At 37.5% G+C, this 25,660-nt stretch overlaps 1 protein-coding gene across 4 annotated transcripts in view; it reads left to right on the top strand.

Annotated features, from left to right (window-relative positions):
* CKAP5 (cytoskeleton associated protein 5) overlaps positions 1 to 25,660 on the top strand; it is a 54,585-nt gene that overhangs the window by 12,180 nt on the left and 16,745 nt on the right. For all 4 annotated transcript variants that reach the window (XM_069784540.1, XM_069784539.1, XM_069784537.1 and 1 more), the window contains exons 4-28: positions 481 to 687; positions 3,205 to 3,376; positions 4,388 to 4,520; positions 4,815 to 4,918; positions 5,293 to 5,406; positions 5,661 to 5,765; positions 8,361 to 8,450; positions 8,553 to 8,717; positions 9,542 to 9,670; positions 10,540 to 10,722; positions 11,670 to 11,783; positions 13,002 to 13,112; positions 14,894 to 14,986; positions 15,649 to 15,834; positions 16,286 to 16,380; positions 17,766 to 17,823; positions 17,906 to 18,031; positions 18,371 to 18,507; positions 18,670 to 18,844; positions 19,387 to 19,500; positions 21,081 to 21,209; positions 21,842 to 22,036; positions 22,688 to 22,823; positions 23,629 to 23,717; positions 24,943 to 25,068. In XM_069784540.1, coding sequence (XP_069640641.1) covers positions 481 to 687; positions 3,205 to 3,376; positions 4,388 to 4,520; positions 4,815 to 4,918; positions 5,293 to 5,406; positions 5,661 to 5,765; positions 8,361 to 8,450; positions 8,553 to 8,717; positions 9,542 to 9,670; positions 10,540 to 10,722; positions 11,670 to 11,783; positions 13,002 to 13,112; positions 14,894 to 14,986; positions 15,649 to 15,834; positions 16,286 to 16,380; positions 17,766 to 17,823; positions 17,906 to 18,031; positions 18,371 to 18,507; positions 18,670 to 18,844; positions 19,387 to 19,500; positions 21,081 to 21,209; positions 21,842 to 22,036; positions 22,688 to 22,823; positions 23,629 to 23,717; positions 24,943 to 25,068 — 3,286 coding nt within the window. The remainder of the gene's footprint in view (positions 1 to 480; positions 688 to 3,204; positions 3,377 to 4,387; positions 4,521 to 4,814; positions 4,919 to 5,292; positions 5,407 to 5,660; positions 5,766 to 8,360; positions 8,451 to 8,552; positions 8,718 to 9,541; positions 9,671 to 10,539; positions 10,723 to 11,669; positions 11,784 to 13,001; positions 13,113 to 14,893; positions 14,987 to 15,648; positions 15,835 to 16,285; positions 16,381 to 17,765; positions 17,824 to 17,905; positions 18,032 to 18,370; positions 18,508 to 18,669; positions 18,845 to 19,386; positions 19,501 to 21,080; positions 21,210 to 21,841; positions 22,037 to 22,687; positions 22,824 to 23,628; positions 23,718 to 24,942; positions 25,069 to 25,660) is intronic.

Below are 25,660 nucleotides of genomic sequence, written 5' to 3'. Positions count from 1 at the left end.
AAAAACTTAACCTTCCAAAACCCTTGATTTAAAAGTGGTAAAAATTATTTAGTTGATTGGAGGCTTTGAAATAGATGTGAAATTCTGTGGAGGGATTATGCACCAATGCTGTATGTTAGTTAACTGTAACGTATATGATTCCAGGAAATGGCATTTATTTGTGGACCTTAACTAATGTATATTAATGAATACAGTTTTGAGAAAATGTCTACTATTCACTGTCTGGTATAGTCCAGTGTTAGGAACATGTTAACTAGCACTCAGTCAGCAGGAGTTCTTTTGATTAGACTAGAGGTTGAAGTAATCTCTTACAAAAAGTTATTACCTTCGAAGTTAACTTAGAATTTAGTCCCTATTATATGAGCACTTGTTGAGTTTTAATCCATGTTTGGATGTTGTGTGTGCTTTTGTCTGTGAATAATGCTGTAGAACACCTAATTCACTTAAATGTTCCAAAAGTAACACACTCTCATCTTTCAGGACAACAGGAGAAGTAGCATCTGGAGTTGTAAATAAAGTGTTCAATCAACCAAAAGCCAGAGCAAAAGAGCTGGGTCTAGATATATGTCTAATGTATATAGAAATTGAGAAAGGGGAGGCAGTACAAGAAGAATTACTAAAGGGTCTGGACAACAAAAACCCGAAAATCATAGTAGCATGTATAGAGACACTGAGGAAAGCACTAAGGTAAGCTTTTAGTTTTTAGTTCATGGTTTTGTGGGTTGTTTTTTTTTTCTTTTTCTCCCTCTTTCCCTCACCCCCAACAGTATGTGGAGTTTAATTTGTTGCTGAAGTCTTTAGCAGGCCTTTGTTATTGTTGAATAGGATGTATCTTTTCTGAACTGATATTTTCTGACAACAACAGTTGAGAGCATCATGGGATTTGTTAGATGTGAGGGATGTCTTTTGTTGTACAAGCCTTGTCTGGATCACTTTCCTTCATAGCAACTGTTTACCAAACTTTCGTTTTTACTATGGACCTCTGAAAGAAGGGCAGGATTAGTGTGTCTTGTTGCAGACTGTGGAGCTTCTCTTTTGAATAGCTGAAATAAACTCACTGATGGGAAAACTGAACTGTAGTTTTTTTAAAAAAACTCTTTTTTAAAAAAACCACTGTTTTCCTCACTGATGTGAGCATCTTTAATTGGGTATATGGTGTGTGGTTTTGGAAGAAAAGAAAAAAAAAACCTCATTGCACAGTAAGTTTCCATTGTCCATATAATAATTTTTTTATTAAAAAGAAAAGCTGATAATGCTCCCTAAAAATCAAATCCAGTTTAATTAAGGTGGGGTAGGTGATTTCAAGGTTAGATTTGGAACATCTTTTTTTGTTCCACTTCAAGTATGTTTGCTGCCTTTGTGAGCTGAGTGAAAAATACTGGGGTTTTATCGAATTCATATACTTGGTGTATATATAATTCACTGTCCATTAGATTCATTTTTTAAAAAGAAAACAGATAATTTTGGTATTAATTGACAGAATGCTTTTCAAAGTAAAGTAGCTCATGTGAAAACTATATATTATAGATGCAGAGTGTCTTAGGTATTTTTAAGAGAACTTGCAGAGGCATATCTATAGATGGTCCTTGTTGAACTGATTGTTGCAGGCTTCTGTAATAGAAGTCAAAATAAAGTATTGGGCTTAGCACATTACCTATGCTTCAAAGTGAAACTGCTGTCCCACATTTAAGAATATATTTTAGCTATTTTAAATTGCTTTATCTAGTCAAATGTCCTTTTAACGGTGCAGCGTAATTAGACACCTGCATAACTTTCCTCAATATCTTTCAACTAACCACGCCTATAAACTGTGCCACATCTGCCTTTCTTTTTTTTTTATATGCAGTATTTTATTATCTCTGAGATGGCAAGATCAAATTCTTTCATGGGGCCCTGTTGACTTAACCTTTGTCTTCTGCTTCTGAGCTGTGTTGCTACCTAAGTTTGTCTTGTACTTTGACAGGGTTTCTGCATTGATAATGAAATTTGTCTAGGTTGGTAGCTTGAGTGCATAACTAGTTTAGCTTCTGGTGGTTTTTATCTTGTGCTAAGGTTTCTGTTCTTTCTTGTGTTGTTATATGAATTAGATAATACTACATGAATTAAGTAAGAATAAGAGAATTTGCATGGGCACTTTTCCTAATATGCTCTTTTTTTGAGTCATGGTAGAAAAATAAAAATCTCAGGCAACTCATTTGTTCATATTCTGCATTTAAATTGTGTTGTTTCTGAGACTGGAGCCTCTTTTGCAGGTTTTAATACTTCGTATTTCTCAAAGTGGACTTGGCAATAAAATATTTAGCACTAGATTTTTTAGAAAGTGAGACGTGTAAGTTTTAGTTCTTGAGCACCCATTTTTACTAGCTTTTTCATGTGGTACTTGATTGGAGAGAAACAGAAGAATGTTTGGTGGAAAGGTTAATTCAGAATTCTCAAGGAAGAGAAATGCTTCTGAATCAAAAAAATTTATGGCTTCTGAGGTGATTTAGATATGATGCTTTAAGGACTGTAGCAGTTTACTGTGAATATGAAAAGAAAGTTCTTGTGTTCTCATTAAGTAGTGATTGGAAAAGGAAGTTTAGTGTTTTAGGTTCAACAACATGTAGAATCTGCTGACAGGGAAGGGTGACTGGCTGGGGAAACTTGTTTCATGTGTCCTTTCAGCAGCACATATTTCAACACATGTGTTTTCTGTGAAGATGACCCAGGTTCACTATAATTATCTGGTCCAACAAGGAGAAAAGTGACTAATGCTTTTACTGCAGTTTACCTCCAAGGATAGACAAAGGACACTCTATTCTGATTTAAAAAAAAAAAAGTAGGTCATACAAATTTTGGTCTAAGGACACTCTTTTTCTCTCTTTTTTTCTTTCTCCCCCTGGCAAAGGAACAGATTTGCAGCAGACTGGATTAAGTGCTTTGAAGTAATTTCAGAGGCCTGATTTTGTAATTCTAAGCTGGGCGTGGAGGGTAATTATGATAGGGCAAATATTCTTTAAATCTTACAGTAGCTTAGTAGCTTCCGAAAGATAATAGCTATATTAATGATTTGAGTAAATGACACAATCCCTAAAGGTGTACTGGAAGTATTTCATAGACTGTAAAAAAAAAAAAAAAAAATCAGTTATTATTTGTGGCTTACTCTCTGGTTCCTATGTGGATCCTGATGCTATTCCATGTTTTATTCCATGTTTTAACTTTCAGTGAATTTGGTTCAAAAATTATCTCACTGAAGCCAATCATTAAAGTATTGCCAAAACTTTTTGAGTCTCGGGAAAAGGCCGTTCGAGATGAAGCCAAACTCCTTGCTGTGGAGATCTACCGTTGGATAAGGGATGCTCTGAGACCTCCATTGCAGAACATAAATTCTGTTCAGGTAGGCAGAAAGTAGTTCTGTATCCAAACACTTGAGAAAACACTTCTGTGCTCATCCTCCCTGATCTTGTGGTGTTGGTCATTCTTAAAGTCAAAGCTGGAATTTTTCAGTAGCAACATTATTTTTTAGCTTCCTGTAACTTTACCTAAAATGTTAGTCCCTCTTTGTTATTTGTAAAGAAATTGTGACAATGTTTTATTGCTCTGAATATATGTGAAGTTGGGGGGGGTGAAGCATCACATTGAAACTGAGGAGGGGATTTGAGAAGTAGAATGGTATTTTTTGGGAGACCTAACCCAAGGGCAAATGGTTACCCTTATGAAAGAACTCTGCACTGAAAGTCTTCAAGTTTATGATTTTCCTTCTAAGTTTTCTTTTTTCCTGAAGTTTTTTCCTCTATGCAGCCCTTCAGACTTGTTCTGGTGGTGCTCAGGACTGTTCCTCTTGAGGAAGTGACATTACATTATGATGGATAACTATGCTATTGGATATGGAACATGCCAGTATTTTAAAACTTTATAAATTATTTATGCATCCTTCCTTTCTACCCACTTGAGTTAATTGTATTCAGGTGGAAAGCAGTCACATGCTGGAAAAAGGCATGGTTTAAAAAAAACCCAAACTGTCTCATTAAACATAGCTCAACATGTTTGTTTTGTCTTAGTTTTAGTGTGTAACAATAGCATGGCTGTAACAAAAAGATTTTCCTTCATGCCCAGCCATTTTTATTTTAAAGCTGCTACAGAGGGGAGACACTGTTCTGACTGTTATACAGTTTGTTCTTATGTAAATGCTTTGCATTGATATTTTTGTTGAGGATATACTTGGTCAAAAGCTCCTGAACAGTGAATGTGAAGGGGAAGTCCCTTCTTTGGTGGCAGAAAAAAGAACTTGAAGGGTAGTGCTATCGGCTTTGAAATGGGAGAACTCCATGGCTTTCCATGAAGCATTGCTTGTCTTGGGGTATGTGCAAAATGTCTCTGATAGGATGATTCTTTTCTCTTTTGGCAGCTAAAAGAACTGGAAGAAGAATGGGTCAAAGTGTCATCAGTTGCTCCTAAGCAGACCAGGTTCCTGCGTTCCCAACAGGAGCTGAAAGCAAAATTTGAGCAGCAGCAGGCAGTTGGGGGAGATGCAGATGGAGGTAAATTATTTAATCTCTGAACTCCATTGGAAAGTATATCACTGGTATGTTATTTGTGAAGGACTGCATTAAATTGTAAAGGTGCTTTTACTCGAACTGGTGCAAAACATGTGGGGTGCAGTACACAACAAGAAAACACAGCTGGGGCAAAAACGTTATATAAAAGAATATCTGTCCTTTGGACTAGCAAAATCACAACTGGTGATAGTACTTTTTTAAAAAAGAGCCTTAGGTGGTGCTGTAGTCAAAACTTCATCTGTCACTCTGCTTATATTTTTCTCTCTCTGGTTGCAGGAGGTGATGATGAGGAAGAGGCGGTACCACAAGTAGATGCATATGAGTTGCTTGAAGCTGTAGAAATTCTTTCCAAGCTTCCCAAAGACTTCTATGAGAAAATAGTAAGTATAAACTTAAATACTACTAGTTAATTCTATGACATGTGGAGCTAATCAGTCTTAAGACTTACTGGCATTCTGCAATGTATGCTTTACTGCTACATGGATAATAACAGACTAGTGTAAGTAAAATATAGACTATGGTAAAGAAGTCTCATATCTGATGTACCAACAAGAAAGCTGTAATTTTAAGAAGCTGAGATATATCCTGGGAAAGGACTGCATTTCATATTTCATTGCAATTATTGATGTTGAACTGTCGGGAGACTTTGGCTTTCTTAGGATAGAATTAAGTTTTAAAATCAATGATTTGTGGCAAGCATGCTTCTCTAGAACTGTTTACATTTATAAATGAATGTAAATTATTTGCTCTGCAGGAAGCAAAAAAGTGGCAAGAAAGGAAAGAAGCTCTAGAAGCTGTTGAACTGCTGGTGAAAAATCCCAAATTAGAATCGGGAGACTATGCAGACTTGGTGAAAGTTCTCAAAAAGGTAATAAATAAAACCCAGAGTGCACATATGGTTTAATATCTTATTGTAATTTATTTGTATTATACTTTAAAAGTTACAGTTAAGATAATACTCAGGAGTAGAAAATTATTAGCTGGAGCAGTGGTGGAAATAACCCAATCTGTGTCCCACTGAGTGTTGTAAGAAATTCTTCCAAGTCTCTGAAACCTGGATTTTCAGTCTTTTAACATTGGGGTTTTGGGGGGGGGGGTGTGTTTGTTTTTTTTCCTCTTCAGGTTGTTGGAAAGGATACAAATGTTATGTTAGTTGCTTTGGCTGCCAAATGCCTTGCTGGACTAGCTACTGGCCTCCGAAAGAAATTTGGACAGTATGCAGGGCATGTAAGTAAGAGTATGTACTTTTTTCTGTTTTTATTGATGCTGGACACCTCTTCCCGCCCCGCCCCCCCCTTCCCCTTCCCCTGTCAAACCTTGGTATTTATCAAATGTATTCTTTGTACCATTATGAATGCTTACCTACCCCTTAATGGAGCAAGCAGTGAAATATCTGCCAAGATCTCTTGCAGTTTAAGGTTAAAAGGCCCTTGTTTATTCACGTTCAGCAACATGAAGCTTACTATTGCAATAAATCTTCTGTACTAAGACAACTCTGAATTACTGTGCCATGAAATGAACTTTATTTACATTACCTTATCCTGGAGATATACCCACAGAAATGCATTTGTAGGCTACAGTGAGGAAAAGAAAAGCTCCTGAACCTGAATTCTACTTAGCACCTCCATGATGTATGTTTTAGATTGGTTGGGTGTTTTTGAATGTTGGGGCAGGATTGGTGCTGGGTTTTTTGTTTGTTGTCTGGGTTTTGTAGCGTTTTTGTCGGCTTTAAATAGCCAAACTACTGAGATACTTGGTATCAAAATGTTCTGGTGATCTAGTTTAATGTGCCTCTCTGTTCTCCTTTGCTACTCTTGCCAACAGCTAATATCAGGGAATGCAGGGAAGCTTAACCAGTCTCTGGAAAGAAAAGGGAGCTTTTAATTAGTTGTAGTTATCTCACTTGTTTCTCAGGCCTCTCTTGCTGTGTTCTTTAAGCTGCTCAGTCAGATTTTTCTTGTGATAAGTAAGAGTGATGGGGCTAGAGCTTAGACATAGAAAGAACTGATGTGTCTGGCTGCTGGTGGTGTTATTTTGTGATGAATTGGAAAGTTACTGAATCTCACTGCTTCAGAAACATTCAAGTCTCCTGAATTCTGAACAGCAGTTTGGACAAAGTCTCTTTCATTCTGAAAGCTGTCTGTAGTTGTAAGAAGTATTCTTGCATCTGTTTACACTTGATTTGTGTTTTTAAAGGTTAACCCCCATAGCTACTGAGTTAGTATTGAAAAAGCCAAGCTTCTGAAATAAGGGTATAGCTCCATGGCTGCCAAGCAAATGGTGTTGAGAAGATGACTTTTTCAGCACTGTAATGGCAGCTATGAATTGCATAATTTCAGCACTCATCTTGCCGGTTCACATGATTTGTTTGCTGGACTTACTAGTGAGGAAGATATAGAGTTCTCCTGTGAGTGAGCATTTGAAGTGTTATAAAACAGTTGCTAGAATTGTGGGATTACTATAAACTATATTAGTTAAATGTAGGACTGTAATGTTGCAGTCTGTGTTAAAACAAGAGTGATGAAATCAAGCACGGAACCATACTACTCACTGTAATTGAGTGCATGTGGCCCAACTTCACTTCTGTTGGCTGCCTTTGGAGCCCTGGACTGACTCTTCCTTCCCTCCCTCTCTCACATAAATACAGCTTCTAACTTCCATGTTAAAAAAAATATTAATTCTAGCTGTCAGTGTTTTCTAAAACAGAGACTTAATGATTTTGAATATCTCCTTCCTATGACTTTTTTCTCTGTAGGGTTTAGGGAAATCTAGCTCCTGCAGTAGCATGTATGAGGGTCTTTATGGTGCTATTCTGTATTAATTTAAGGTTGGGGTGTTTTTTTAGTGCTAAAGTCTTTGTGAACAGGGAATTTATAAGTTGCAGCCCAGAAAAGGATACCACCTGAGCCTAGGTCACTGTGTGTCACAAGTGGTTGAGGTCTTGCAGCTTCTGAATAGAAAACATTATCTGTGGAAAATCTACTTTGTATTATGCAAGAGCTTATAACTTCTGTAAGGCATCAGACCGCTTCCAAACTATGAACTGCATTATGTTTATGAAAATATTGAAAATAGTCTGCTTTCCACAGTTAAAACCTTTTCATGTTTCTGGCTCACTGACAAAAGTTCTTACTGTAACAGAGGCCATACTTAAATGGAGCTGCTAGTATTACTGGCACGTGAGTGTCTGCTGATTGGTTGAGGGGTTGTTTTCCCCCCCTTATCTATTTTATTTTTCAGCAGTGACTGACCAAGCGGCTAGATTGGGTACAAATTGCTGTGAAATTCCAGTATGGCATAGTTTAATGTCAGGTGTGCTTTGTTCAAGGTGATAGATCTGAAAAATATTGCTCCAGGAAGGACTTGGGTTGCTTTAGAACCACGGTCTTGTCAGCTGTGGGTTAAATGAAGGCTTCTTAATGAGTTGTGCTGAGTGCTGTCAGGAAGCTGGGAAAGAATGGACAGGTTATATACCTTTTTGGTTCTTATAGTACAATTTCCATTCTACTGCTTTGCGTTCCAGACCAGTAGAGCCAGAGTATTCATCTGCAATTATGTGAACTTGTATATCTGCCTATTGTTTAGCATTGTTATGGAATTGCTCAAAAATCTGTATTTGATAGATTGACTGGAATGAATTTAATATTGGACATCAGCTAGAATAAACTAGTTCATACTGCTGTTGTGTATCCCCGGAGGGGGCAGCAGTGATGTTTGCCTTATTTGCTTCTCTGCAAAATACCAGGGAGCAGACTGTCAGGCTTTTCAGTTGTAGTAGTGAAGAGTGGATTGACTTTTTGGGGTTTTTTCCCTTTTCCATAGGTTGTTCCAACAATCCTGGAGAAATTTAAAGAGAAGAAGCCTCAGGTAGTGCAGGCACTGCAGGAGGCCATTGATGCAATCTTTCTAACGGTAAGTAAGAGTGACAGTTTTCCCATTGTCTGAGAATTGGTCTCTGATTTTGCTTTTCTCTTACTTTAGTGAAACTAATGGCTTCTTTATCCAACACTGTAGACCACATTGCAGAACATAAGTGAAGATGTATTGGCAGTGATGGACAACAAAAACCCAACAATTAAGCAACAAACATCCCTTTTTATTGCAAGAAGCTTCCGTCACTGCACACCTTCTACTCTGCCAAAAAGCCTGTTAAAACCTTTCTGTGCTGCACTTCTCAAGGTAAAGCAGGAGGAGTTGGTACTTCTCTGGTGTTGACTTAAGCACTGTTGTTGTGAAGTGTTGAATAGTTTTGGGAGAAAGACCCTCCTGGTAGTATGAGAACTAAAGAGTTCTTGTGTGCTATGTAGCTATTGGAGTCCATTTTGACTGATACCAAACTTGAAGATGACTGTCAGTCATGGGAACAGTTTAGTCGTCATTTTCTTAGCTTCTCTGAAACTTGAAGACTCACCAAGTTTATAATAGATTAAGACAGTGATTTACAACTTAAGTGGCACAGTGCCCAGAAATTTGCTTCTTGCAGACATCTCTAGCAAGCTTCTGTTGGAATGTTACATATCATTTACCATGAATAAAAGAACCATCATGGATTCATACACTGCAGTTACACTAGAGCATTTATCAGTGTCAACAATCATGATGTATACTTTTTTTCTCATTGCAAAATAGCCCTTTTCTTGTTTTGGGAAATATCCCTGGCTTCAAAAATGGAGATTTGAACAGGGTTGCAGAACTTCAGACTCCTTGCGAACTTTCATGGTGTTGCAATATCTATTAAATCATGAATGTTTACCACCTTCTTGTTGTGTGAAAGAGCCAAAGATGGGAAACTGTCTATATCTGACAAACAGTAGGCTTGATCAGTATGTAAGAAAACAGAAGTGAAAAACAACCTTTTTCCTTCTGCAGTGGAATATTAAGGATTATTCTGTAGTAGATGTAGATTTTTAAAAAAGGGGAGGAGATTTATACAGAAGATGGATTTAAGAATCTGTTTAGATATGAGCTGCAAGTCATATGATACAAGTTGTCTTTCTCTGCAGCATATCAATGATTCTGCTCCTGAAGTAAGAGATGCTGGATTTGAAGCATTAGGCACTGCCTTGAAAGTGGCTGGAGAGAAAGCTGTGAATCCTTTTCTAGCAGATGTAGACAAACTAAAGCTTGATCGGGTGAGTTTATAATCATAAATGTAAAAAATGCTCCATTTATCCATTGAAGATGCATCTTAGGCTGGAGAAGACTAAAGAGGATGCTTTAGCTAATGACTTTCAGCACAGATTTTTGAAAATTTATTTTTTACTTTAAAGTTACTGTTGTTGCAGGGAATCTGAAAATCTCTTCATTTCTTGCTTAGATTATCAAGCATTTTTTCTTTGACTTCCACTACCTAAAATGCATTAGTATGTTAACATTGCACCACGTCATTCTTATGTAAAGTATCTGTTTGTCTTTGAGGCTGTATTATCTATGAGGTGGGTTGTAAGGCTTGGGGTTGGTTTGGTTTTTTGTTTGTTGGGTTTTTTTGTTGTTGGTTGTATGTGGGGTTTTGTTTGTTTTTGAACACTTTCTCTGTTTGAAACAAAGTTTAGGGTTTTACGTCACCAACCACATGGTCTAATTCTATATTACTAGACAGGATTTGGTATCAAAGACTTACAAACTCACAAACAACAAAGTTTTTATGCTTTTGCATAAGCTGACAGGTTTGTTGTCTGATTTTATAATATAGATGCTCTAAAGACTAATTCGTAGCATCTTAAAAGTATCGGGGGGGTGTCAATGCTTTCTATGTGTATAAATGCACTTCATTTTGAACTAGGAAAATTGTAATATAGCGATGGCTGATGGCGTTGAGTAGTTAACATTACTACCATAAGGAACACAGGATAACAAAATTTTGTGAAGTAGACAACTTAAACTCTTAACGTTTTTTCCAGAGTAGGCAAGTTTGAGCCACTGCTGTTGAAAGGACACTATATATCCAATTGTGGTAGCTACATAGCTTTATTTTCCTCTTTTTTTTTTTTTAACTTCTCAGATTAAAGAGTGTGCTGAGAAGGTAGAACTGGTTTATGGTAAAAAGACAGGAGGACCTGCTGAGAAAAAAGAAGGCAAGCCTATTACTGGAAAGACCCCTGCTCTCTCAGGGGCTGGTGGAGATAAAGAAACAAAAGATGCAGCAACCAAACCAGGACTGCTAAAAAAAGCACCTGCTGTGAAGGTAAGAGATTGCTAAGAGATTGTCTGGCAATCACAGTTGTCTGTGATTGCATTGAATAGTTATTGAAGATCAAAGGTGGCCTGTTGAATATCTCCTTCCACTGAGGAATTGCTGTCCTTCTGTAGGAGTAGGTGAGCCCAACAGCAAAAAGAATCTGGGACTTTCCAAGAACGTACTTGATGAAATCTGTTTTTAATGATACAAACTGTCTTGTCACTTACATCTTAATACCAGATTTTTATATTGAAATAGTGATAGACCACTGTAGGCATTCAGAGGAGCCTCAGATGTTGTAACGTTAATATGCTCTGTGTTGATGTAGTAATATTTGGCTGAAGTCAATGTCTCTTCTTATAACTAGCAAGGTTACTACTTAAGTGAGTATTCTGTTCAGTGTTGGTTTTAGTTTGTGACCATAAATAATTTGAACCATTAGCCTGTATTACTTTAAAATGACTATTTGGATTTTAAAAATTGACTTAAGTAGCACTGTAGATGGTCATTGTAATACCCTGCTTATTTCTTCAGGTAGGAAACCTGGAAGTGAGTAGCAAAATAGATCATATTTTTTAAAATCTCTTGATACTGTGGTAGCCTGGAAATGACACACCAGTCAGAAGTTTAATATCTAATCAGCACCCATAGGAGAATACATAGATGAATTCATTATTTCCTGAACCTTCACAAATACATACATTCTTTCCCTTTTCATCTTTCATTGTCCTCTGTGTCCCTATTACTGTATGTGTTTTATAAAACCTTATAGTCTGAAAGCAACATATGAATTAAATAAGCTCTGGCTTTCTTTGCCTGCAGCTGTTATGGTACTAGAGAGGTATGTCTTTTTTGACATAAAATGTAAAAGTGTGGAAAAACAGCAGTTCTTTTGGTATCTGATGAACTAGAGACCTGTTTGATCTTGGCTAACTTGTCCATTTCCTTTCCAGTCTGGGGGCCCACCCAAGAAAGGCAAACCAGCTGCAGCTGCAGGTGTGGGAGGTGCTGGGGCTAAAGGCAAGAAAGGTCCTGAGACCAAAGAAATATTTGAATCGGAGCTCTCGGTGAGTATTCTGCTGTTCTCTGAAATATGAAGTCCTCTGTATAAGTAGCTTTGGTTAATCAGTTCTTCAGCTACTACAGAATTTTTCACTGAAATTGGGGGGTTTTTGTTAGGACAAGGGGAAGCAATACGTTTAAATAAACGGAATTCATAACTAGTAAAATGGATGTTTGATATATTGTGGTAAACACACCTGTTCTTCAGGTTGTTTTTGGTACCAGGCCATAGAAGACAGTAAACAATAAATCATGCTCATATAATAGGGTATATCACATCATCCCTGAACTAGGACCAGATGAAAAAACTAATGATATGACTAATTTATATGTAATTTAGGATGCATGATTTGCTGAAGGTGTCTGGTATTAAAAGCCTTGAGAATACAGTATTCGGGAGTTTACATTGAAATCTGAAGTAGAGTACAGTAATAATTAAATGAACTAATGCAAGTTTATTCTGTGCTGTTCATATTAAGTTACACTTCAAAAATATGATTGAATTCTGCATGTTAATTGAGCATCTACCTATCTCCTTGGTGGGGAACTGGGTAGACTAAGCTATCTGTAGGTCAAATAGTAACAAAAAGCTATTAAAGTTTTGCTAGATGTATCTAAGTTTTTTGGACTGTTGGGTATCTTTAGAGTGTTGCTTAGAATGAATACTTTCTGTTATGTATCCAGTTTATATTGCTAGTTATACAGTGGAAAATGAGTGTGCTCTTCCTGAAGGTGATACAGACACCAGTGAAACAAGGGAAGTTTTTATCATTTTTCATATACTAAATAATTTTAATTCTTCTTTTTGCTAAAACGGATGCAGAAGATACGTCTTCTCCTGTCCACCCTCATCAACTACTGATTCATTGCTGTGAATATTTATTCAGACTTCACACAAAATTATCTTGCAGATTTTAGGTTACCTCTGCTTGATTCTGTAGGTAGATAGTGGCTACTCAGGATTATTTTTGACTGTCTGCACAATTTACCATACTTTTCAGGGATTGCTTTTCTGTTGCAGTACAGCTTAGCAGCTTCCTAATTCATGAGGCCCCTAAACTATAATCCATATAAAATCTTCCAATTTACAACAGAAATCTTCTCATATTTTGTAAATGCACCACAGTGCAAGGGTCATTCCAGTATATTACCAGTCCTTAAGGCTGCTGCCCCCTCTTGAAGGGATACAGTGGGGTGTTAACCTTGTTCTGATCTGTCTACAGATAGAAGTGTGTGAAGAGAAAGCTGCTGCTGTCCTTCCAGCTTCTTGTATCCAGCAGTTGGACAGTGGTAACTGGAAAGAGAGGCTTGCCTGCATGGAGGAGTTTCAGAAGGTAAGTTTGTAGCAGTTGATAAGAGAGGCAAGCAGGGAAAGAGAAAAACTGTAATTTCTTCAGCTTTTTAGGCCTGGTAACTTTTAAAAGACATACCAGTAGTAGTGATATGTCAGCATTTCAGATGGATTAAACAATACTCGCAAAAGACAAGCGGCTTACGTGGTTTAAATTAGTTCTTATTCCATAACAGTAGTGGAGTAAGTCATTTGGTTTAATGTAGACATATAGTTATGCTTTTGTCAAAAATATTTGTATGTGGATTGAGGGTGCATAGAGGTCTCTTCAAAACACTAAGTAATTCTAAAGCTTATTTTCAAAGATAACTAGGTTTAAACAAAGTTTTGCAATGACTGGGCAAAACCATTTGCAAGCAAGTCCCTGCTGATTGAATGTTAGGCAGCAGTTGATTATAATAATAAAATTTCAATTGGCAAATAGTTGATGTTTGAACCCTTATACAATACTAGCAGTCTTCACAGCTGGTGGCGAGTGCTTCACGTAGTCACAAACAAAAAAACATCGTGTGTCACTCAAATGTGAAGCCTGGCTTTCTTCACATGGTTTCAGTCGTAAGACCTTAGAGTTCATAGTCAAAAAGACATCAACTGTAGATGCACAAATAGTTCATACTGCTACACCATTACAGTTGTGACAGAGTTGTAATATTTTAGTGGAAAAGGTGGCTAACTTAAGTTATGAAACAGTGACTGCTGCACTGAAATGCTGCTGCAGAAACCAGCTTTACTCAAATGTAAAGATGTTAGTGCAATAGATAAGCTTAACAACAAGTAAAAACAGTATTTTAAATTGCATTTGGTTAATCTCTACTGTGTAGTCAGCATTCCAGTTTGAAAGGTTGTCATAGTTTAACCCCAGCTGGCAATTAAGCACCACACAGCTGCTTGCTTGCTCCCCACCCCTGTGGGATGGGGGAGAGAATTGGGGGGGAGGAAGTAAAACTAGTGTGTTGAGATAAAGACAGTTTAATAGGACAGAAAAGGAAGGGAAAATAATAATAGAATATACAAAACAAGTGATGTGCAACATAATTGCTCACCACCTGCTGACCAATGCCCAGCCAATCCCTGAGCCTCCTGGCCAACTACCCCCCAGTTTATATACTGGGCATGACATAATATGGTCTGGAATACCCCTTTGGCTCGTTTGGGTCAGCTGTCCTGGCTGTGTCCCTTCCCAACTTCTTGTGCACTCCCAGCCTCTGCTGGTAGGGCAGTATGAGAAACTGAAAAGTCCTTGATTTTGTATAAACAGTGCTTAGCAATGACTAAAACATCTGTCTGTTATCAATGTTATTCTCATCCTAAGTCCAAAACACAGCACTATACCAGCTATTAGGAAGAAAATTGACTTTATTTCAGCAGAAATCAGGACAAAGGTGCACAGTATACTTCATCATAAAAATAAAAAATAAAATAAAAAAGAGAGAGGGAAAGGTAGCTTGGGGTTTTTTTAGTGAAGTGTTAAATTCCCAGGGCTCGAATGGGCAATAGTGGTTGTAAGGACACTTGTTAAAGAACATACAAAGCGTAGCAATGTGAATGCTGTAGTTTAAATGTTGGCTCCATACCGGTAGAATGGACTCCTTGTAAAAGTGGGTCTTGTAGTAAGGCTCTTCAGGTAAATTCTTATGCTAAGAATTTCTGCAACTTAGTTTGGTAGTAAGAAAATATTTACAGGACAGTTGAGGTAATTTCTGGTTGTGTTACAGGTTTTATATCACCTGTGACCCACCGGCTAACTTAATGTTTATCCTTTAGGCTGTTGAGCTTATGGAGAGAAGTGAAATGCCTTGCCAAGCTCTAGTAAGAATGCTGGCCAAGAAACCTGGTTGGAAGGAAACAAATTTTCAGGTAATACATTATCCTTCAGTAACTAACAGTCCATTTTTGTTACTTAACTTAAGGTGTGTGTCCAACTAAAAGGTGGTAGGTGCATATATGTCATTGATGACATTCCTAGCACTATGAACACAGTTGTATCTGTAGTTAATGAGAATATAAACTTTGAAATTAGGTTTTATTTCTGCTGATGGTTGAGACTTAAAGACAACATTTGAAGATATATAGATGTATACATTTGTGCGGATATGTGTATGAATGTGTGTATATATAAAATCTAAAAGTAGATAATGGCTGCCAAGTATTATTGATAGTGTATGTATATATACATACAGATGGAAAAATATGTATTTGTGTGTATACACACGATTTGTGTGTATACACACGATCTGTGTGTATAATCACACAAAACCATATATACACAAGCGTGTGTGTATGAAATATGTATTTGGGTACACAAATGTGTGTGAATGCACTTTTATATATTCAAATATATGTATACATTTTTGTGTGTATATATACACAAATACGTATTTTATGTATACATTTGTATTTACCCACAAATACCTATATTATTTTAATATTTTTTTATATCTATAAATACATAGAATAAAAAATTTGGTCTAAAATACATGCAGACATGAGTAACTTCCTTGCTGTTATGGACATTCCAGGTGATGCAAATGAAATTGCATATAGTTGCATTGATTGCACAGAAAGGAAACTTCTCCAAAACTTCAGCACAGGTTGTACTGGATGGCCTTGTAGACAAGGTTGGTGATGTGAAATGTGGGAGTAATGCAAAAGAAGCTATGACAGCAATAGCAGAGGCGTGTCAGTTGCCATGGACTGCTGAGCAGGTGAGTGAGCAGTGAAGGTATTCTTCCAGTAAATAAAACTTCTTTCAGTCTGAGGAGTAAATCCTAAATCTTTGATTTTTCTTAGTTGCCTGAAAGTGATTTGTTTGCTCTCAAGATACCTCCTAAGGCAGAAGTTAAATACAAGTTCCTCCAAACAAGGAAATAATGAGTAGTAAATAAGTATTTTGCTGAAATATTGCCAAAGCAGGTACACATCTGTAATAAAGTATCTCTGGCTGCCTTTAAGTACTTCAGGAACTTCTGGTTCACTTGAGTTGCAATGATATTCTGCTACAGTGACACAACAGATTTTTCCACCTATGTTACCCCAGCTGTTTCTGTTTACTTGCAATGCCCTGTGTTTTTTTGCAGGTGTCTTCACTCCTTTATTACAGTGCTTTGTCACCTAGTTTGTCAGTGAAAATTTACGCTTAACTCTCTTCTGTTCCAGGTTGTGGCTATGGCTTTCTCTCAAAAGAATCCTAAAAACCAGTCAGAAACTTTGAACTGGCTTTCAAATGCAATTAAAGAGTTTGGCTTTTCTGGGTACGTCTTTTAAGTAAATTGCTAAGAGAAACTTGAATGAAAATGTTTCTAATCTAGGACAAAGAATCTGTTCTTTGTCAAACTGGTCTGAAGAGGGTGGCTGCAAGTGCATCTGAACTCTTGTTCCTTAAACTTTGTCAGGTGCTCTTCTAGCTCTAAATGTGTAAATGAAAGTATCTGACATTACTGATAGGATACTATTACACTACTAATTCATCTACTTTATTCATCACTCAGCCTTCTCTGAAGAGCATTTTTCTTAAACTTTATATACTATAGGAGCAGGCTGGGCAAGGAGCTGTGGTATTGCATGTCTGTTGTTCCTGTTCTACTTGGATACACCTGGACCCAGGTGGATCACTGTATTTTATAGTTTAAAAAACCCAAACCAGACAGCCTATAGAAGAGTACATATCAGCATGCTTATGACTCTCCTTGGGAGAGATTTTGAGGCTGATAACAGGATGAAGCTTTAGCCAACAAGATAACCTCACAGCACCAGATACAATAATGGCTAAGAAATGGATTCTCCATCAGAACCAGGGATAGCATTCCTTAATTTTTAATCATCAGTCTCTTAACTGAAAGTGGTCAAGCATATGTAATACAGTTTACTCCTGAGAACAAAATTTCTAAGCGGTGAAGACTTCAAATACTAATTTGACTACTTGGGCAGTTACTATGCCTGTCCAAGCTGTTTCACAGCTATTAAATGGATAGTAACATTGATTGAATCTGGAAAATAAACTCTCTTCTTCAGTAAATTCCCCCAAAAGTATGTATTTCCAGCAAAGTAATCTATGTGTAGATATAATGCTAGAACAGCAGTGTTTGAGGCTGCACAAATGAAGCTTCCATGAATGCCTGTTTTCTCTTCTATTGAATTCAGTGGTGGTATAGAAGATGCAATAATCTAAACCTTCCCTTCTTTCTCTTGTAAATTTCTCTTTGAAATTTGTGTCTTTCTGGAGGATCCTGAGACAGACTAACAACCCCCTCTCTCACCTTTATTATGTAGCCAGGTTTCAGGTGCTTAAAATGATTCTAGGCTCATCCCTCAGGATTTCAGTCCTAGCAATCATATGGGTGAGGTAGTTCAAGAAACTTTCCAGCTGTAATAATAGCAGTCTTTGATATCACTTATGTTTACTGTATTGATTTTCATAGTAGGCTATTTCCCAAAGCAGTCTCTTTTGGTAGCTATTTAAATAGTTACCATCTACACTGTGCCTGTGATATTTTTTTATAAGTGGAAATACCTTCTGCTTGTAAGTTAGTCGTATGAACCTGTTCTCAGCACTTTTTTTTTCTTTAGCGTATTGTGATGATTTTTTTTCTTGTTGGTACTTCCTGTGTTGCGTTTTACTTATGTCTTTTTCCCACAGACTGAATGTCAAAGCTTTCATCAGTAATGTGAAGACAGCTCTTGCTGCAACTAACCCAGTGAGTAAATGTAGAATTTGAATCCTGAATTATTATCAGTCCCTAATTTGAAGACTGAGTGCTTTTATCCTCTTTCTGGCAGGCTGTAAGGACTTCTGCCATTACCTTGCTGGGAGTCATGTATCTTTATATGGGACCTCCTTTGCGAATGTTTTTTGAGGATGAGAAGCCAGCCCTTCTCTCCCAGATAGATGCAGAATTTGAAAAGGTATGAAGTGTAGCTCTCTTACTACCAAGTATCATTAAAACTACTTGGAAACTTCAGTAGCTGGAATCTGTAGTAATATTGTGGTCTAACCTGTGTTTTTGTAAGTGAACCAGATTTTTTTAAGACAGCTCACCAAAGCAGCTACAAACTTGTTATGTCTAGCTATGTCAATAGTTACTTTTTTTTTTCATTACTAACTTAAAAAGTTTCTGGATTGGTTTGAATAGCATAATGTCTATCACCCCGAGACAGCGCATTCATATCATGCAAGTGTTTTTATTTTTAATGTCAAATGAAAAACTGTGAAATAGGTGTTTCTGATTTTTGTGTTGCTTGCAGATGCAAGGGCAGACAGCACCAACACCAACTCGTGGCATTTCCAGGCACAGTGGGGGAGGTGGGGATGATGGTGAGGAAGAGGAACAGGAGGATGTGGGGAATGATGTTGTGGATCTCTTGCCAAGAACAGATATTGGGTAGGTTTCAATTCTACAACCTGAAGACATACTTCCACTGCAATTCAAAACTTTGTGTTTATAAACACTTTCGAAGCAGAAATCTGTGGTGTTAAAGCACTTAAATACTAAAAGACACATAACTAAGAAAATGGGCTGTTTACCTTTTTTTTTCTCTTACAGTGATAAGATCACAGCTGAACTAGTGTCTAAGATTGGGGACAAAAACTGGAAGATCAGAAAGGAAGGTCTAGATGAAGTGACAAGCATAATAAATGATGCTAAGTTCATACAGCCAAACATAGGAGAACTTCCAGCTGCTTTGAAGAGTCGTCTCAATGACTCTAATAAAATCTTGGTATGTTATTCAAAATCCTGTTTCAGCTGTTCCCAGCTTAGAACTTATAACAAACTATTTGTGATTTCTGAACCTTGCCTATTACTCAGTCTGTTACAATGTCATGAAATCAACAGCTGGAAAACAGTGAACTGTGTATTTCCAGATCGTATATTTGCTTATTTTTATAAGTATTTGTCTTTGTATTAAAAAATAAAGGCCTTCAAAAAAGGGAAAATCTACCCTACTCTGAATGTAATGCAAGCAAATTGAAAAAAAACAACCAACCAACCACAAAAATGTTTGGATAATTGCTCCACTTGTGACAAAAGTGAGGTGTCCCTTCTCTGAAAATATTTTTAGTTGAACTTCAGTTTACTCAGAATATAGAAATAGTATTTATCTGTGTGATTAATTTGAAGTCTGGAATAGATATCATTGAGCAGGCATTCTAAAGTAAAGGCCTAGATGTACAGCAGTGTTACTTTTCCCCATGTGACTTGGGAGTTTTGTGCATGTGGTTGTAGCAGTATTTTATTCAAAGACTTTTTGTTTATGTGCAGGTGCAACAAACACTGAGCATCCTTCAGCAGCTAGCAACGGCAATGGGTCCCAATATCAAACAGCATGTGAAAAATTTGGGCATTCCTGTCATTACAGTCCTAGGAGACAGTAAGGTAGGACACTCATCAACTTTTCTTTCCTTTTTGCTGCTCACTATCTGAGTCATGCCTGAGAATAACTATTGCTGTTTGGACTTGCTTTTGAGAGGTGGATGGTAGTTAAAACTTCTTTGGAAGCTTACAAATTTTTTTTGAAAGGTTCTTGCCTAAATGATAACTTACTATCCAAATATGAATGTGTGCCTGAATATATGTTCTGCCTGAGCTGTATTCCTCTGCTTGTAAATAAGCCCAGTCAGTGTCATAATTCAGCTTTTAAATGAAATGTGGTGATTCCTGTGATACTTGCAATGCTGAAAATACACTATGTTAGACTCCAATCAAGTTTGCTTGGTAAAGTTGCTTGTAGAACTTCTGTTATTTTTAGCGTATCAGTGTGGATTCCAATGTACATTGTCTTTGTGTCACTGTGTAGGAGACCTTTGAACTGTAGGTAGAAACAGGGCACTCACAACTGACACTGAAGCTTGTATAATGTCAGTGTTGAGCTTGTCAAGGTGCTATGTCAAAATCAAAGCTAGGACCATGTGAAAGAGCTATTTGAAGCAATGGGGGAAGGAGGCTTGGGAAGATGCCAGTGTCTTATGCCAGAAGTGGTGGCATACTTCAGATGTCTCTATTCTGAATGTGAGTAGGAAAAAGAGCAGAAACTGCATCTACCTGTCCCAAGCCATTATCCAATTGCTAGAGTTTTTGATGATGAGGAGGATGCTTTTTGGGCCCTACTTCGGAATGTTGATAGTGGACCCACTGAATAGTTGAGGAAAATCAACAGCTTGTAGCATGAGTGAGGACAAATTAAGTTTGAGTGATGGGAACCAAGGCCTTGTCAGAGAGGCTGATGAGTATCTGTTTATGTGCAGCACAAGATTTGTTTCTTGTCCCATCTTTAATCTCATTGAGAAAAATTTATTTGCAAGGATGCTTACTTCTTGTTTAGACACATGACTGGATGTTACCTTTGCATTGAAAATTGATTCATACTAAAGCTAAATGAGTCTGTTACATTATCAGCTTGCTTCAGAAATTCAGTCTACAGGAGAGAGTTGTATGTATGGAATCATGTCTATACTGATAACATTTTGAAGAACCATGGTTGTTAAGTATTCCATCTGACTCCTCCTGACTTCACATAGCTGCTTCAAAAAAGCATGCTGTTCTAAATTTTGTTTGGAAAAAAACCACTAAAAATGGAAATTGGTAGGAGTTAGAAGACTCCCCTGTTCTTGACTTGACTTTTGCTCATGTGTGTCCTAAATGAGTGCCTTAATAACAGGCTCCATAACCCACTTGCCTTCATTTATGAATGTGCTAAGTCTTTATTAAACTTATGTTTTAAAAATGATGGTAGTTAAGTAGAGTGTCTGATTTGGTGATTTCTGCAGCTGATACCATCACTAAAACTAAAATCTTCTGAATCTTAGACTTCTTAAGCCATGAAGAAAAACAGATCTCAAAGCCTGTGATGTAGAAGCTTTTTGCTTTCATGGGAAGGATAAATCCATTGCCTTTTTTGTTGTAATCTTCTGACCTCTCTTTAGGATTATTATTTTTAAATCTTGTTCTTGCTACAGAATAATGTTCGTGCTGCTGCACTAGCAACTGTGAATGCCTGGGCTGAACAAACTGGCATGAAAGAGTGGTTGGAAGGGGAAGACCTGGCTGAGGAGCTCAAAAAAGAAAATCCTTTCCTAAGACAAGAGGTAGGCTTCTATGGATTAAACTCTAATCAAAATAACCTTACTTGCCTATGGACTGTGTTTATCTATGCAGACTGAAATGACACAATGCTACCATTACATGAGTAAACAAGTAGCTGTGTCTTCATACTGACATAGAATTGTTAAACCTCAAAAGGCTAATAATGACCTTTCTTCCTGATGATAGCTGTCATTCAGATTTCAGTGCCTCCAAAATGACATTTTTGTCTATTTTGATTAGTATTTTAAGAGATAGTGTGTTTTCCCTCAAATTAACCACATGGTAATGAAGACCAGAACTGAAGTGGAGGCATTTAATATATTTGAGACTGATAAAGTGTAGCTGAAATTCTGATGTTACTTTCAAAAGGAAGAAACAGTCCATGCAGTCTTAAGAGACCAGGCTCCCAAGTTTTAAGACAGCTGGGTATTAACATACTACACCTAATTTTTAAATTTTTTTTAATTGCTGACATGAAAATTTATGTTGGTTAAGAATATTTCTCTGAACAAATGGTGGGGTGTTTTTCCTGCTTACATAGAGGTATGTGAAGGACTACTATTCAGGCTCTTGTGGCCTGACAGAGCACTGTGAGCACTTATTCAAAAACTTTTAAAATAAAACTTTCTTTCAGCTTCTTGGTTGGTTGGCTGAGAAGTTGCCTACCCTCCGTTCTGTTCCTTCTGACCTACTCTTGTGTGTGCCTCACCTGTACTCCTGCCTTGAAGATCGAAATGGGGATGTGCGTAAAAAGGCGCAGGATGCCCTGCCATTCTTTATGATGCATCTTGGTTTTGAGAAGATGGCAAAAGCCACCAGCAAGCTGAAGGTATTTTCTGTCACTGAGATTAGATAATGTGACCTTGAATGAGTGGATATTAACAAGTCACATTTACAGTCTCATGGCATGCTATCTTGCGTCATGTAAGCTTGTCTGCATTGAATATTTTCAGGGGAGGCTGAAAATAGTATCAGGAGACTTGAGTTAGAGCTTTCTCTGCCTCAGAGTCTACTGCTACCACAGGTTCATAACTTCAGGAGCCTGACATCTATTCATTCTGCTTTCCTTCTGAAAAAATCTACCTGCAGATAGCTTCCATACCAGTTACTGTCCTGTTGTATGCCTTTGAACACATGCTTTAAGATGGCTTCTAGCAATTTGGTGTGTCTTATGGACTCTTGAGTAGCTTAATCACTGTTAGGGCACTCCATTAACGTCATAGGACTGCTCACCTAGAAGAGATTGCTGGTTCATGTTTCCCATAGGTCTTGCAGAAGAAACTTAATGGAAAGGTGTTTTATCTCAGAACAGAAATACCTGAAAACACTGATGTTTTAAGATAAGCATCCTGGAAGATGCTAAACAGAGAACAGCCTGTTTCAAACTACTGTCATTTTCCTTGTCTGTGGCACATATTAGTAATCAGTATCACTAATCTTTCTGAATTTATCACTTTTTCTCCCTGCTTCTGTTCTCTAGCCAACTTCCAAAGACCAGGTACTGGCCATGCTTGAGAAAGCCAAAGCCAACATGCCAGCGAAACCAGCTCCTCCTGCTAAAGCATCTTCCAGGGTGGTAGGGGGAGCTGCTCCAGCCAAATACCAGCCTGCATCAGGTAACTTCTCTTATGTTCTGGGAAACAACTGAGGAAAGGGTGGGTTTGGAAGCCTTTTGACATGCCAGAGGAAGAAACATACTTGAAACATACTTAGCAGGAGGAGAGGAATTCAGCATAGTTAGGGTCACAAATAGCTCTGTAATCTACTGAGTGCTGTCTGCAGTTCTGGTCTTGCAGTTGAGTCAGCTTCCAATGTAGGAGGGTTTTTCCTTTCCACACAACCATCTGTCAGCTGCTCTTTGAAAATACCTGCTTGGTATTCAAGCTGAACTCCATGGACTAGAGGGCTGGTTGTTGGGTTTTTTGTAATACTAATCTGATATTAACATAACATTTTTTTTAAATGTTTTTGCATTAATTTTTATCTGGAGTATTTCTTCTGTGTAGTTCACTGTGGTACTACCAGAATGCTTGTGCTGATGCATAAGACAGGGTAACAGGATCAGGGGACAAGTGATTTGAAGAAGCAGCCCTGCCTTATCTCTCTGCTGGGGCTAGCTTGCCTGCTCAAACTGGGTGCAACTACAGCTCTAGACATTAGCCTGCACAGTATATCTGTGTGTGCATTTTTTAATTGTTCTGATAATGACAAATTTGCTAACATATTATCATCTTAATTATGAAAACTTTGTATGCTAACATGGAATTTAAGGAACTTATTTTATGGGTCTAAAATCCTCAGACCTCTGTGTGATAAGCGTATTTTATCCATGAACAGTTTTTCTTCTGTCCTAAGAATGGAAAACTGTGCTGACCTAAAATGGGCTTGTTGGTAGTTTGAAATGGTCTATTGTTTCTCCAGCACTTGCTGAAGATTCAGGGTCCAATACCATGGAATCCAAGCCTGATCCAAAAAAAGCCAAAGCAGGAGGAACCTCCTCTAAAGCTAAGGTATGTTGATTTCATTATGTATAAAATCAGTTCTATAAAGTTAATAGCTGTAGTTTGTTAATGTATTATAGGTAGAAGACTATAGCCCTTCCTAGGGCCTGCTTTTACTGGGAATCTTTATGCTTGTATGAGTTCTGAAATGGCAGGTCTTCCCATATCGCTTATTTAATCGCTACTTTTGTCTTTACTTATTTAGTTCTTAAAGTTTGTGTTGTCAAAAATGCAGTCTTGTGAGCAGCTCGGTCTATGTTCTAAATCTGCTTGACCTTCTTAATTTTGTGCTGTTGAGAATTTGTTCTTACCATTGCAGTTCCAATGTTATACTTTGAACAGTAATTTTGAACCCATGTATCAAAAGAAATTAATCTCTCCTTTACCATATGAAGGGTAAAATGTTCTCAGTCACAAGTGCAAAAAGGAAAGGAAGATGCTTAAATGCATAATAATAATCTCAGCTGATTACGTTTGAATTTGTGGCTAGGCTTTTCTGTTGTTTTGTGTTACAGTAATTTTTTTTTGCTATTAACTTTAAAGTTTGTCCGGTGTGTGTATAACTAAAAAAAAGCCAAATTGTTCTACAGTCCCGTTGCCTCCATTGTCTAAAGTAGTGTTGTGATGAGAACATTTGATGTAGGTTCAGATTCGTGGCAGGAATGAATGGAACAAACCTGGAAGGATGTTGTAGATTTGCCTAAGTCGATGTGTTCTTCTGTCAAAACTCTGATGCTAGAGTTGATGCCTTTGCTGTGAACACATTAAAAGGTTTGGAATGGTAACTCTTAAGAGTAAATGGCTGTCTAACAACAAAGCCTTTTCTGTGGCTTATTTACAGCAGTCAGATGTTAATAGCAGTATGTCCAAGGGCAATACCAGCCTGTCCAAAGCTAATACAAGCCTCAGCAAAGGCAGTACAAGTCTGACAAAGAGCAGATCTATCAAACAGGTACCCCGTTGGGTTTTAGGGATGCGTGTGGGTGACTAGCACACTGGTTGAGAGTGATGTGTCATATTTCACAGGGTACTACTGTGCACACTGTTATGGGTATTGCTTCCACAGCAGCAGAGCACATACTTCTAAAATTCTAATCAACGTTATTCTTCCAGCTTCTCTCTGGCTCTTGTACACATAGGCAGCATGAGGTTGGCTGGTATCTAACGCTTGCAATTGATAGGACTGAGGCATACGTAGGTCTTGTGTTGCCTGTTAATACCTTGCTTTTTTCAGGGTGTACAGGGGAAGAAAGTGCTAAGCAAGCCTAATCTGAAAGAAGACGATGATAAATCGGGTCCTATTTTTATCATAGTCCCAAATGGGAAAGAACAGAGAATGAAAGATGAGAAAGGGCTGAAGGTGAGAAAAATCTGAATGTATTCACAAGTGTTGAAGGAGTGTAATTTTAATGCATTCTTTTGGTTTTTAATGTAGAATTAAACATGCTGTGGTATGAAAGTGATAGTCTCTGTCCATCCCTTAAATTGATTATCTAGTTCTTCAGTTGACCTTCTCAGGCCAATATCTGGTTTATTGTGGTGTTTCTGTTCTGATTTTCAAATTTTGTGCATTTATACGCTCTTATAAAAGCCAAAGGCCTTTTTATAACTTCTAAGAGGTGGTCTTCAGTTGTGAAGTATCATCAAGCTTTTACCTGAAATCAGTTGACTAATTTCAGAGTTCTGGGATATATGCTTTAATATACTCACTTTGAAAAGCCTCACTTATCAAGCTTGTCTTTTGTAGGGAAATTCTGTTACCTAAAACACGCATGTTATTTGTAACTTGCTAGTAAATAGGCCTATCTGTAGCTTAAAAACAACCACTTTAAATTATAATAATTAAGGTAATGGCCTAAAGATAACCACTCCACATAGAGAAAATTTTTCATGGAAGCCAAGGTGAGCAAACACCACTGATTTTTTTTTTTTTTTTTTTTGGTTGATAATGA

This window comes from Haliaeetus albicilla, chromosome 5, assembly GCF_947461875.1.
Source record: "Haliaeetus albicilla chromosome 5, bHalAlb1.1, whole genome shotgun sequence".
In the NCBI taxonomy this organism is placed as follows: Eukaryota; Metazoa; Chordata; class Aves; order Accipitriformes; family Accipitridae; genus Haliaeetus; species Haliaeetus albicilla.
The sequence above is the reverse complement of the archived record's forward strand: the minus strand, read 5'-3'. Positions and strand labels throughout refer to the sequence as shown.